A 15,423-nucleotide genomic window follows, 5' to 3' on the forward strand; every position below is an offset into this window, starting at 1 on the left:
ACTCAGCTGATTACTCTAATCACGCTCACAGCTGAGAACTATCTCACAATCACTATCACCCAATCACACACTCTTTATAAGACTTGGACTTTCTCTCTGTGATCGCGGAGTATTGTCCTGTGTTTTCTGTTAACCTTTCTGTGTGTATGTCTAGCGCTGAGTCTGGTCCTGCATATAACACTCTCCTAGTGTTAGCTGCCCTACCGAGCCATTCTGTGTTTTGTAAGTCTAAGTTTAGTTTGTTTTGTTTATAGTCTCGTTTCCTGTTTTCTGCCCATGTTTCCTGGATTAACCCTTTGCCTTGCCCTTTGGACTCTGTTTGTACCTCTCTTGGACTACTGCTTGTGTACCTGGATTATCTCTCTGCCTTGCCCTATTGGAAATTGTTCGCCGATCGTCGACCCACGCTTGCCCTATAGGGTGACTCTTGTCTTGCCCGTACCATACCTGTTTGCCGTTGTTTGACCCTGCCTGTTTATTGACGGTTTATTAATAAAAGCTTGCACATGGATCCGCTCGTCTCGCGTCTTGTTCACCACGTTACAACTATGTTGTAAATGTTAATAATAATTACATGTAATTTATGTAATTAAGTAGTAATTATTATTGTTATTAAATTGGTTTGGGATATTGCATATATATGTGAAATGTTTTACAAATTCATATTTTTATTCAGAAATGTGATTTACTCTGATATTTAGCACAGAGGAGACATGTTGTCAGGCTGCATTTATTTATAGTATTTTATAATAATAAATTAAAAATTAGATTTATAAATTTATTTTATACTATTCATATTAATATATATTATTTTTATACTCTCTAAATACTACTTTTTACATGCTAATAATAAATGTAACATTTATATATCTAAATAATTGTATTATGCATAAAGATGTGAAATGTGACAACTTTATATTTTTATTTAAGTTTTAATATACAATTCTTGTTTGTTTTAAAATACTGCATATATAATATTTTAAATAAATTGATAGATATGTACATACTTCTATAAATAGATGGACATTTGTAATAAAAATGTGCCTGACTCTGATAACACAGCCTCTGGGACCAGTATAAGCGGTGAGGCACCAGTAGCAGCAGCAGCAGCTGTATTAGCGCAGAGGAGGCGCTTCCCCTTTAATTTGCCCACGCTGTACAGCGGTAAGGAGTGGTGGTGAGCAGCAGCACAGATCACTGTAGTCCCTTTGTATGAACAGCAGTGCCCAACTGCAGTCTATACCGCTCGCTCTTACACAAGAATTATGAGTAAAAGACGAAAAGTTGGACTTTGACATGAAATAGCTCGCTCGCGCCGCGCCACTCCCTAAAATGAACGAGGAGAGCACGAGGAATCCCTGTGCATCAGTCGATGGATATGTTGCATCTTGAAAACAACTCGGGAAGGTTGAATTTTTGTTTTTGTTTTTATTTTTATTTTTAAATGCATGCTTTGATGCATCAATGCCTTGAGTGAAACGAAATGCGTGAATGCCTTTAGCACAGTAATGCATGGGCATGCTTTGATCATCCACCTAGAGAGAGGAACCTATTGCTGAAGCATGTCATTGCAGACACCCCGCGCTTGCTTGAAGGGGTTAAAACACTGATCACAGCCGGTGTGATGTGTTTTTCATGGGTGCATGAGCTTGGAATCTGAATATGTGTCCTGTAATTAGAAAACAAAAAACGTTGTTCTCGGGCAATTGGATAACACCTTAAAAACGGACGCTGTCTTTGCGCAACGGAAAAAACAAAACAAACAGCGAAATTATGACTGGGAACATCTGAAACGTGATGCTCTATGGATTTCTGCCCGTAAGATGAGCGCGTTTGCTCAACAACAAGATGTTGCCACTCCTCAGAGCATCATTTTGGCCAGCAAACTCGAGCGGCCACACGTATTCAGGCAATTCTCCTCAGTCTCTTGTGTTAAATGTTACTATCTTGTGTGATGTGAGCATGTTTGAGGCGACGCCCAACGCAAACAGCTCCCCTGTTTCTTTGCAGATCTCTGAATTGAGTCGAGACAACACTGTGAGGACACAGGGGGCGTCAGATTTTGCTGACCTTAGCATCTTCGGACCGTTTCAATGGGAAGCTCTTTGCAAATAACACCTTAAGGGAGTCGCTTGGCCTCCGTTCATTTCTTTTAGACATGCTGCTGTATGTTTCCCGTTTGTCCTGAAGGCGCATACGGCTGGATATATTCGCGTCCGGCGCGGCAGATCTGGCGCAGCGGTTGGGAGGAAGACCGGGATCATTGCAGTACCTGTAATGAATGGATGCTGAAAGACACCACTGACCCTGGCAACGAGACGATTTATTAGTGCTGCAGGTGTCATGTAAACATAATCATTGGGCAAATGATTTCTCTGGCGCTTTGGGGACTCTTGATACTTGCAGGTAAGCTTGCGTAACCTACTCGTTGCTTATTGCAGTTGTACTGTCTGTGGATGCTGAGCTGACTGACTTCTTGGAAGCTTGGAGTTTTTATTTAAATAGCACACTGAATATGTTTAATTAGTCACACTGCAATGATTCATATGCTTGTCTGTGGTTTAGATTAACACCCCAGCTAAATAAATAAATAAATCCTAAACCAGCCTAAAATGGTTTGCTGGTCTTAGCTGCTCTCTCAGCCTGTTGGATGGTTTTATAGCACTTTTCATCTGCTCAGACTGCGTAACCGGCTGGCCTGATGGCTAAACCTTCTGAGTAACAGCTTAGGCAGGATGGGAGACCATGAGACCAGCCTAGCAAATTGTGCGAGGCTGGTTTAAGCAGTAGGGACACTGGCTGCTGATAAATGCACAAGGCTATTCCAATATTGATCAGAATTTGGTTATATTCTTATGCACACATTAAACTGATATTAACCAATATTCGGGTTTCTATAAATCTGAATAAGACATAGTATATGTCCAAATTACGATTTCGGATCATGTAAACATCACCTGACTCCAGATGTTGCACATTCTCTTATATATGGACATGTAATTCTACATGATAGATACACACATTTGTAAAAAGTCATGCTATTGAAGAAACACATTAATGGAGCAATGTGGCTAGTGATCTTAAAATAGAAGAAATTCATTACATTTAATATAAATTAAAGTCTAAAATTATTGCAAGAGCTTCTGCAGTATTTCCAAAATAATAATAATAATAATAATAATAATAATTAAAAAAAACATACAGCAATACTGTAATTATTATACTGCTTCTAAACGTCTTTTTCCAACTACATCCCTAAATGCTATACAGACCTTAATTGGAAAATTATGTGCATGTAAACGTAGACATATATGCTTTTTTAGATATATTTGTCTCACCTACTGATGGGGAACTAAGGTAGACAGTGTTGCATTTCTTCAACTTTTCTATATCAAGCAGTCTTACTGTCTTGGCGAAATGCATTTGGGGAGGTTTTGGAATATCTAATTATGATTTAAGTGCACTCAGGTTGTTATTAGATTTACAGTGCATAATTGAATCCTAAGAGGAATGATACAGTCTTGCCATGGCAAGTATTGATCTACTTGGCAGATAAAAGCAACTACAATGTGTAAAGTGGTCAGCCTGACTTCTCCATATGATTGATAGGTGTTTTAGATGCCCTGGTTTTCTAGAGCCATACTTTGTGTATTTCCTCAGCAGAAATACTTTGAGTCCTTGTGCAGTGCTTTGAAGTCTCTTCTCTTTCATTTCAGATTTGATGCTGTTTGAATAACTTGCTATGTTAGTTCAAAAACAAAATGAGTGCTTTATGTCTTGTGTTGAGGAATCCAAATAAACTCACAGTAGAGTAGAATTAATGCATATCTGCTTAGCACATTGCATTCTTGCAGTGAGCATGTTGAATGCATGTTGGCCTAAGTAATCTTTTCTTCTGCTTTATATTTCTTTCAGTGTTTGCAAGAGGGAGGTGTTAAGGAGTGAAAGGAAGCCCCCAAATTTCTTCCCCACAAACTTCAACACCATCGCATCCTGACCCCAAACTGCAGGTTGCATTCGTTCACAGCATGACTGTTGCCACAGGCGACCCAGTTGATGAAGCCGCAGCTCTCCCGGGTCAGCCACAGGATACGTATGACCCGGAACCAGACCATGAGTGCTGCGAAAGGGTGGTCATTAACATCTCTGGCCTGCGCTTTGAGACGCAGCTCAAAACTCTGTCTCAGTTCCCCGAGACGTTGCTCGGGGACCCCAAAAAGAGAATGCGCTACTTTGACCCTCTGAGGAACGAGTACTTTTTCGACAGGAACCGCCCAAGTTTTGACGCCATTCTCTATTACTACCAGTCAGGCGGCAGGCTGCGGAGGCCTGTCAATGTGACACTGGATATTTTTTCTGAGGAGATACGTTTTTATGAGCTCGGGGAAGAAGCCATCGAGATGTTCAGGGAGGATGAAGGATTTATTAAGGAAGAGGAGAAACTCCTGCCAGAAAATGAGTTTCAGAGGCAGGTGTGGCTGCTCTTTGAGTACCCTGAAAGTTCAGGGCCTGCCCGGATTATTGCCATCATTTCCGTCATGGTCATCCTCATATCTATAGTCAGTTTTTGCCTGGAGACACTTCCGGTTTTTCACAGTGAAGACCAGGACCGGCACAAAATTTCTATGAGCTCCAACTCAACAAATATCTACACCTCCAACTACTTTACTGACCCCTTCTTCATCCTGGAGACCCTTTGCATCATATGGTTCTCCTTCGAGTTCCTGGTGCGTTTCTTTGCGTGTCCCAGCAAAGCAGGCTTCTTTGTTAATATAATGAACATCATTGATATCGTGGCTATAATACCTTACTTTATCACCTTGGGCACAGAGCTAGCAGAGAAGCCAGAGGATGGTCAGCAAGGGCAGCAAGCCATGTCGCTTGCCATTTTGAGGGTCATCAGATTAGTACGAGTCTTCAGGATCTTCAAACTGTCCCGGCACTCAAAAGGCCTGCAGATTCTCGGGCAAACACTCAAGGCCAGCATGAGGGAGCTCGGGCTGCTTATCTTCTTTCTCTTCATTGGAGTCATCCTGTTTTCGAGTGCCGTCTACTTCGCTGAGGCAGACGAAGCTGACTCGCAGTTTGTTAGCATCCCCGATGCCTTCTGGTGGGCCGTAGTCACAATGACGACAGTAGGGTACGGTGACATGGTTCCAACGACCATCGGAGGCAAGATTGTGGGATCCCTGTGTGCTATCGCTGGTGTGCTGACCATTGCCTTGCCCGTGCCTGTCATAGTCTCCAACTTCAACTACTTCTACCATCGAGAGACAGAGGGCGAGGAACAGGCCCAGTACCTTAACGTGACCAGCGTCCCCAAGATAGACTCCTCGGAGGACCTCAAAAAGAGCCACAGCGGATCAACCATGAGCAAGTCCGACTACATGGAAATTCAAGAAGCTGTGAACAACAGCAACGAGGACTTCCGAGAGGAGAACATCAAGACCGGCAACAGCACCCTAACCAACACTAACTATGTTAACATCACCAAAATGCTTACAGATGTATAACCGCTTTGAACTGCCTTGACGAAGAAGGTGAGATAAAGTAGGGGAGTACAAACCCCCCGGTTTTGAAGGCTTCAGACGCCTCGTGCAAGAGTTTCAAGATGGGAGAACTGAAATTCGTCCATTTGAGCAAAGGATCAGTAAAGAAGACCTCACCATCATTCCATCCCCATTCCCTGTCGCAAGTTCTGGAAAACTTGATTGGTGGGGGATGTTGTTTTGCATCCTCGTGTTCAGTGTCTGCATGGAGTTTGTCTTTTCTGTGTGACTGTTGTAGTAGTCGTTCTGCTTGCAACAGTAGCCAAATCGTAGCCTAACCAATAGATGCAAGCGTAGCATAGAGGGACCAATTCCTGACTCCCATTCGCCTATTCACTGCCAACCTGAGTACCCCTTGAGTGTATTTGTACCTGGGAAGAACAGCAATTTTGTCACTCCAAATTGATTAGTGGCTTTAAAACATGGAGGAGTTAATGTATATTCTTGAAGAATCACCACGGAGGATGTATTTCTCTGTGAATGCACAAACGCTGCCTGTCCTGCCAGCTGCAACAGCATACCACGTGCGGTACCTAAAAATGTTACATTCCATCTTGTGACGGAGAAATATATGCATGACCGATCTCGGGGGCCTGGAAAGCCGGTTAAACTGCCCCTTTTCTCTATCTCTATGACCATTTTCCCCTCTTTTGCTGCCTAGGATCTCAGTGTGTCCCATGCTAGAGTAAACAGACCTGAAAGTGGAGCAGAGATTGTTTTGAAGTCGCCCATTTTTCCATCGTCGTCATTCCACTATACTGCATGAGCAGCTGCCCTCCATTGCATCATTTCCTCACGTCACTTACTTTTCCCAGCATTGTAAACTTCCAAGCATTCCATGTGTATGAGAAATGTCTTTTGTAACAACGATCTACCCCTACAAGCGCCTGACGGGGGGCTGCGGGAGTGTAGATATTTTACTGTGACATTGCAGCCAACAACAGCAAAACTCGCTAAGTCAGTTCACCAAATATGAAGTTCACTGCCTTTATTTATTGCATTTTTATGTTCTTTTTACATTTCAGTGCCATTTCATGGTGCATCCTGCTCATAATATGATGCTGGAGAATTTGGATAAAACTTGTATGAAAATGATGCTTCCTTGAATAGCTTTTGTAAGAGATAGGAAATATTCTACTACTTTTGTGGTGCATGTCTGGTACACATTCCTTGTAGCATGCATGTAGTAAGAATGATACTTACAGAACTAGAAATAAGTATTCATATCTTTATCAATATAAATATTTTCTCTGTGAGATTAACGGTATGTGCAATATTATAAATGCTTGTTTTTGTTTTAAGGTTGCAAGATTTTGCAAATAGTTTTCTATGTTAGTAGGCTAATACATTAGATATAGTGTAATAGCCCACTTTCAGGGTAGAATACCATCAAGATTGTTCATTTCTTAGTTTGGAGGGAGAGTGAGATGCACCAATTAAAACGAGCATTTCAAAGCACCGCATTTGGATATGGGAGAGATCTAAAGGTCTCTGCACACTGAGTCCGAAATTTTCGCATGCGTTTTTTCGCATTCGCAATCTTAAAAATTCGTCACGCACAGAGACCTTGCACACTGAGTCCGATGCGTTTTAATTAATCCGTTGCGAAAAAAATCGCAAAACTATACAAAATGTCTTCAAGCAGTGAGGATGATTTTGTTTTCCTCTCTCTTTTTAAAAAAAGAAAAAGGAAATATTGGGTCCATCCAATCCTTAGATTGCGCAGAGAGGAAGGAGAGTTCCACCTCCTTATCAAAGAGCTGCGGGATTATCCCGAGAGATTCAAAAATTATTTCAGGATGTCAGTGCCTCAGTTTGATACTTTGCTAGCGATATTGAATCCACATATTAAAAAGAAGACCACCAGTTTCCGTGAACCAATTTATCCTGAACAGTGAATGTCTGAGGTATGGATACACCAACAGACACACACACACACACACACACACACACACACACCGAACTGCTGCATCGGAAAGGTGCGCGCCAGGCATAAAAAAAATAGGCTACAGCAGTTCTTTATATTCTGTATCTTTGTATTCCGCAATTTGTTTGTCATAAAGTGCTCTGTGCTGCAAGACGAAGTGTATTAATTTGTCTGACACTATTTTGGATTTTGGCTTTCGCTTGTACGGTGGCTCTGAATTGTCAAAACACCTTCTCAAAGCATCTCAAAATGCTTTATACGGATGCGAAAAACGGAAAAAATCGAACCCGATCCGAATTTTTTTTTGACGGACGGAAATTTCGGAGGCAGTGTGCAAACGTGATTGACAAAACGTGAGGTCGTATTAATTTTTGAACGTGCGAAAATTTCGGACGAAAAATTCGGACTCAGTGTGCAATGGCCTTAACTCTGCAAAATCTCAATTCCTGATTTAATAACAAGGGATTCTCATGATTTTGTGGTACATTTGACATGTCTAGTCTGTAGCGTATCCTCATAACTAAAGATGGTTTCTCTAGCATTGTCTGTTGCATTGATGTTAAAGACCTCATGAAATCAAAATGGACTTTTGCTGCTTTTAATCCAGTTTGTTTTGATGCAATTGAAACGCTAGCATTCGTTATTTTTTAAGTATATTAAGATATAAGTATAATTAAAATGTTTAGCCTTTCAGAGAAAATTAAGCAGAATACTGATTATATCATCTATTTAGGGGCATTTTTCAGTGCTCTCAAGAGTCAGAAAGTCTCCTTTCTCTAGTGCCAACTAGTTTTGGCTGGTTAGTCCCCAGTTAGCCCCTGCTAGTAGATAATGTAACTACACCATTATGCTTATGTAAAGGTATATATCTCTTTTAAAATGTAGCCATGTGTACTTACGAAATCATATTTAACAAATCACAAAAAATAACATTTTATTGTTTTTACACTTGCAACTGATTTTATTTATTTATTTAATATATATTTATTTTTGAGAGCTTCTTTCTCTCCAGTCTTTAGTCATGGCATTGTTTTTTGTAAAAACCATTTCATGGGGTCTTTAAAGTGGGAAATAATAGCAGAAAACCTTTTGTTTTGAAATCAAAGTGGTTCAGGACCTATGCAATTTATAGTTTAGAAGTAAAAAAAGCTTGTAACTAAACATACCCTACCACACCAGTTTAAACACATTGAACTACCCAAAGTTTTTCTCAGAATTAGATTCACTCCACTGCCAAAATACTTGGCAGATCTCCCTGCCACTATGTTTGCTGTTATGCTGGCCGAATGAGATGTAGGCCTCCAGCCACCGAGGCTACGCAATTCTCTCCGAAAACTTTGAAAGCCTCTCAGTGAGGCAGTACTGCCATGTCCAGGAGCGTAGTGCACCATTCACTCCACCCTTTCCAAATGGAAGACTTCTTAACCTAATAACACTTTTACTTCCCCTGCCCAGAGCTTCAACGAGTGAGGGTTGGGGTTTGAACCTATGTGAAGCCATGCTACCTGCTTTCACCAGTTTTAATGACATGTTTAGAGAAAGCAGAGGTTGCTTAAGAAGGGTCTCAGAGACTTGGAAAAGTCAGCAACATATTGCAGCCATTACTTTTACATTTAGCCTTAATGGACGGGACACCGAAAAGACAAGAACTTATGTCAAGAATGTGATAAGCCACTTAAAGTCGACATGAAACTGTTCACAACCCATTTTACTTGTATAATGTGACATATTTCTCAGCAAAATACGATATTTGATGAGAAAAAATGTTGGGTGTTGAATTGATTATGAAAAGTATATGAAAAGGCCATGAAAGTAAGAAAGTAAAAAATCACGTTGACTTATTTGTCGTAGTTTAAGGCATTTATTCATACATAAAATTATTTTGCATCCATTCCTTCATCAGTTTTTCAAAGAAAAGCCTAGTTTAGAATCACAGTGGATTTTTTCGTCCTCCTCTCATATTTACAGATTCCATCGCATCCTGTTTTAATGACTGTATATCCTACATAACATACACCCCTCTGAGGATGCTTGTCAGTCGCCTCAGGAAAACAGACTTTCTCTATGCTTTTTTCTTTTCCGTGTGTGTTGTTGAATGCATGCAGAAGCCCGTTTATATTGGATGTCCATGAAAAGGATGGTATGCAGTAATTGGACAAGCCCTTTTACACTGCCAGGGCCACAAATCATCTTCGAGACGAAGGAATTCTTAATAAGATGTCGCAAGTGTTTAATAGCGAAATACGCCGTCTGATGCTCTCAAAGTATAGTATTTAATAGCGTCTCCATAGCTGCCTCGTTCTGTCTGAAATTGTCAATATATTGTTTTGAAATATATTCACTACGACAGTCAGTCTGTACATTTGTAATACTCTAGAGATCTCGAATACTTTTAACGCCTATATACGAACTTTGTGACGATACTTTCGAAGAATCCGCTGCTTTCATTGTTGTCTTAACACAAAAGCTATAGCTTTATAAAACACCTCCGCCATGTAACGCAATGTTTCTTAATAGTCGACAAATTCACAGCTGCAATTATATCCTTTAAACCTTATCCAAATTAGTATACTTCATATACGTTAAGCACAAACACTGAGAAAAAAAAAAACTGTAATTATCATAGAAGCTTTGCCTATTGATTATTGCGTAAAAAAATGTATCAGCAATCAAACCACGCCTTTATATCTAATCAATATTCAACCGAATGTCATTACAGGCTTTACTGTTCACACTCAGGCATGATTTATGGATTTAAAAAAGCCCTCATTTGCTATAAACATGAACATGCAATATGGAAATACAGTGTATATAGATAAGGATGGGTCGACGAATGAACAAACAGATAGATGAACAGACCAAGATTGAGAGGAAAGATGAGCAGATGTGATTCAGAAACAGATCATAACAGAGGTTTTTGGGGGTTGATGGAGGTGGGATCTCTGAGCTCACGTCTCATCTTGTTTAAAAGTGAAAGGCCTTGTTCACACTGCACATTAATCCGGTTTGTTTTCCAAATCCAGTTGTTTTTGACTGACTGTTTCTGCAGTGTTTAAATTGACTGGATCTGTTTGTTAAGACACTGTAGCCAGTATCTAGTAAAGTGCATCTATATTGCTCTCTATGGTAATGACTTTAGCATTAGCATGATGCTAAGCTACTTTCTTTTATAATGGTGTATTTTATTCATCCAATGCATTCATTTTTTTATGTAGCATATAATAAGTTACACATACATAAAGAAAAACAAAACATGGGTGAATGTCGTCTGTGACATGTCGTCTGCGCCCTGTATTATGAAAAATGTTGAAATCCAATCTGACTATTCATACCCTTGTGAAAAAGAAGTGTGCTTAATTGTATTAAATGTGTACTTCAAAACTAAAATGTATATTTTTACACATCTACACTTGCAGAAATGATATCAGTGCTTATATTAATATCTGAACCTGCAGAAGAGGTAAATATTATTAATGTCTGCACTTGCAGATATTATTTAGTATAAGATAAATGAAATAAAAGACCACTTAAGTGTACTTAAAGAAAGTATACTATCATTACTGTGTTTAACACACTTAAATAGTTTTAAGAAGTAATACTGTCAAATGAAAATATTACAATTGCTTAAATAATTGATTTAATAATATTTTGCCATGCTTTAAAGTATACTTATTTTAATGTGATGTCTAACATACTAAAGCACATGTAAAATATTTGATTATAATTTGAACTGTATATGTTATTTAATATTTATTTAAAATGAATATATTTTAATTGTAAACATTTGCAACTTTATCGTTAGAAATGTGTTATTACAAATATATTGAAAAAGGTTTAATGGAAATGACTTTCAAATATATCAGTTTACCGTAAATGTAAAGTGTATATATACTTAAGTGTGTATTGAAATATGTATTCCTACTCTCTTAAAAATGATGCGAAAGTGTGCTTCTGTTTATTGAAATATGGTTATTGAAACATGTTTCCAACAATCAGATTTTAATCAACCAACTTATATTTCAGACGACCTTTGAATGTGATTTGGATCTATTTTGATCTATTACATGCTGAAAAATCGAATTTTTGCTGCCTGTGTGAGCAAGGCCTGCTTGGAAAAGCATGGTATGTTTCTGTGTAGCAGCACACCTCTCTCCATCGTCTGTGGAGATGCTCTTGATGTCAACGGGTTGGCGGAGAATGAACTGTGCACATCAGCGGATGAGCTGAGATATTTGGTGTTGGTCCACGTGTGTCTATGTGTCTATGTGACATTGTCCCCACATTATCATCCAGGAGGCCTGATCTTTCATTTCTTGTACAGACCTGTTGTTTTCTAGGATAAAGACAAAAAAAAAACACTTAAATATCTGAGCACAGTAAAATAACTGAGAGAAGAACCAAGGCGATGGAGGACTACATTCTCTGGATGTGATAAATCATACATTCTCTGGATGTGATAAATCATACATTCTCTGGATGTGATAAATGTCATGCACTTTACATGGACCACTGGACGCTAATGCTAAACCTAAAAGACAATCTTGGAAAGAGAACAAGAGATGCATCTTTTCCTTCCAAAAGATTCTAAATGTAAAGAGATCTATCAATAATGATTATGAGGATGAGTATATTATAAATCATAATAAGCATACAATGCCTTGTGATTATTTCTGTGTCTATTTCATTTTGGGATGGTGATCATGCTGGTTGATTCATTCATCAAACTATTAGTAGTTACTGGCTGATTCACTGGTTTTAACCATCTTTTATCTCATTTTATTTTATTTTATTATTCACATGCTTAATGTCACATGACCTAAAATAGATTTTATTATTATTTTTTTTTATTATTTTAATTGAATGTTACTTTTATAACCTTCTAACCTGCCGCCTTGTTGGCAAAGACTATTTACACTAACTCCACCCACTAACGTGTAATTGGGATGGTTAACACTAATAAAAGACGCTTGTTTCACATCTGTTACAATGGAATAGATTAGATTAGATTAGATTAGATTAGATTCAACTTTATTGTCATTGCACATGTAAGGTACAGGGCAACGAAATGCAGTTAGCATCTAACCAGAAGTGCAATAAGCAGAGGTACAGGATATACAGTGCCTACAATATGTTACATATGTACAGAATATACAGATAAGGCAGTAGTACTATGGACATAATTGACAAGTTTTTAAATACTATCAGTATGATATACAGATGGGTGATATGAACATACTATACAGATGGGTTGTGCAGTAAATGTACACTATGAGCAAAAACTATGAACATAATTACAAATGGATATGAATAAGTTATAAATTAAGATATATAAACACTAGTGCAATGAACTATGGTAAGATGGTAAGGCGCGTGCTTTTTGACCTGACCTGAGTTCGAACCTTCCTTTTGCCGAACTTTTTTTCTCCCTTTTCAAATCTCATATCGCATCAGAAAGGCATTTATTTTCAATAAAAATTAAGGAAATAATCAAAAAGTTGAAAATAAAAGTATCGGGTAGGTGTAGGGAGGGCTTTATTCTACCAATAAAGTGGCATCCATTTAATAATTTGAATTAAAACTATAATTTTCACTCAATACGTTATTATTGCATACTGTTTTATGATGAACTACAATGAGGTGCAGATAATTGCCACTATTTGCAATAAGTAGTATAAATAGCAGAAAATCTTGCTACTTTAACATAGTGTAAATATAATCTATAGCTATTTGCACTTAGTGTAAACAGCATATCGTTAAAAAAATACTGCTATTTTCATTCAGTGTAAATAACATCCATCGCTAAAAAAATATGCTATTTACACTTAGCCGCTGCCTTTTTTTGTTTGTTTGTTTTTTAAATTCAGTGTTGGTTTTAATCTTCTCTTACCTAATTACCATATTTTATTTAATTTAATTATTTAATTGATATATTTTTTATTATTATTAAATAATGAACTAAAAATAGTGAATCTAGATTTACTATTATGAATTTAGATTATTATAGACTATTTTTAGATTTCTCTTTTTCTTTTTTATTTGATGTTGGTTTTAACCTTATTTTATTTTTTCACATGATCTAAAAATAGTGAATCTAGATTATGTTTGAGATGCAATGTTGGTTTTTACCTTCACTACGTAATTGTGATATTTTATTTTAATTTATTTTATTCACATCCTCAGTGTCAGAAATTAGCTTTCTAAATCACTATAATGAACCTAGATTGAGTATATATATATATACATATATAGATATATTATTTTATTCACATGGTCAGTGCCAGCAATTTGTGTTTTAAATAATGATCTAAAGACCCCCCCCCCCCCCCCCCCCCCCAGAAAAAAAAAAAAACATACTAATAGTAACTATATATTTCCAAGTTTAAATTAAAAGTTGTTTATATATATATGTATATATATATTTTTATTTTTTTAAATTTTTTTTCAGAAATGGTGTCTAAGGTGGAAGTACTATACGAGTTTCTAAGAAGTTTTAAAAAGCCAGTGCTCTTTGCTGTACACCAGGCCATTATACATCTTCCTGTTGCTATTGAACGCTAGCGAGCAGAAAGATCCGTCCAAATGCATTGTGTTTTGCTCCTAAGTGAACAAAATGCACTTTATTTTGCACAGAGGAAGCAAAGTCATCTATTTATAATCCACTCTTTACAGGGCGATGCATAACCTGTGGGAGAGCAAACATTTCCAGCTTCCCGCGACAGGCGAAGATCTCACCTTCCTCCCATCTGTTCAGCTCAGCTGATCCAAACCTGCCTAACACCATTACCACCCCACTGCCACCGCCATAGGTGCTTATTTCTGCTGCAGACTCCTCTGTTCTCCTATTGTTTGTGAGGAGGGCCGACAAACCGTCTGAGATGAGATGGCATGCAGTAGACAGGAGTCCTGGCAGCTGATGGCTATTGATCCAAAAACACCATCTGAGGGAGAATCTAACGCTCTTATTCTGAGCCAAATTTAAAATGCAGCAGCCATTACATCATTATTAGAATATATTAGTTATTTCAGTCATTTATATGAAGGGTTATGATGCTTTTACACTGGGTTTATTATTTTAAAGGATAATAAGTACTACAAACTGTGCTAAAAAGCACTTTTTTCCCACAAGGGTTACTATATTACAATATCACATACATTGACCTACAAATAGGCCATATATGAATATTTAACTTGTCCATTCACCACATTTTAGGCACAATCCGTATGCTAATAAAGTAACAGCTAATTTACACTGCCTTGTCCCATTGAGACACCCCTGTTTGGTAACTACTTGGAAGTAGGACAGGGAGCTGCTGGGAAGAGTCTGCTGGGATCTGCAGCCTTACAGCTCGATGAATGCACAGCAGAGTCTTTGAGAGCAGGTAGTTACTAACATCTTGCTAATAGAAATTCATCATCTTGTGTTCCTCGTTAGCTGAGCAAAGAAACCGGCTAGAACCCTACAGAAGGTGTTAGAGATGATCTGATCATAATTAATTACAGCCAGTGATGGTACTGTTGACTACAGCTATTAAATATTTTTTGTCAGTTGAAATAAAATTGCAATAAAATATAAAAACTGAATGAAACAATAAAAAAAAAAATAATAATAATTAGATCTGGGGAAATATTTTTAAGTACTGAAATGAATAAAACTGACAATAAATTAAATCTCAAAATTAAATTTTCCGTCAGTCTTAGTACACGATGTAACTACAGAAGAGTCAAGCTTTAAATAGGAAAAATATCAAAACTCTTTGGTCATTTTTGAGCGAGATGCTAACGGTCTAATCTATGCTAAGCTATGCTAAAAGTGCTACCACCAGACCCGGAGATCAGCTGAATGGATTTGAAAACGGTAAAACTCAACTGTTTAACTCTTGGGGAGTTGGAAAATGAGCCTATTTTCAAAAACAGTGGCGTGTTCCTTTAAGGCTGTTAAGTATAAAG

The 15,423-nt window shown here is 37.9% G+C and overlaps 2 protein-coding genes across 2 annotated transcripts in view; both read left to right on the top strand.

The window, feature by feature from the left end:
- Positions 1-15,423, top strand: part of LOC306859737 (uncharacterized protein) — a 708,874-nt gene that overhangs the window by 487,914 nt on the left and 205,537 nt on the right. The window lies entirely within an intron of this gene.
- On the top strand, positions 4,029-5,513 carry LOC306859746 (potassium voltage-gated channel subfamily A member 2-like; the record flags this gene model as incomplete). The annotated part of the gene is made up of 1 exon (XM_079400978.1): positions 4,029-5,513. The coding sequence occupies one exon, from the start codon at positions 4,029-4,031 to the stop codon at positions 5,511-5,513; it is 1,485 nt and encodes a 494-aa protein (XP_079257104.1).

This window comes from Barbus barbus (genome assembly GCF_936440315.1).
Source record: "Barbus barbus genome assembly, chromosome: 40".
In the NCBI taxonomy this organism is placed as follows: domain Eukaryota; kingdom Metazoa; phylum Chordata; class Actinopteri; order Cypriniformes; family Cyprinidae; genus Barbus; species Barbus barbus.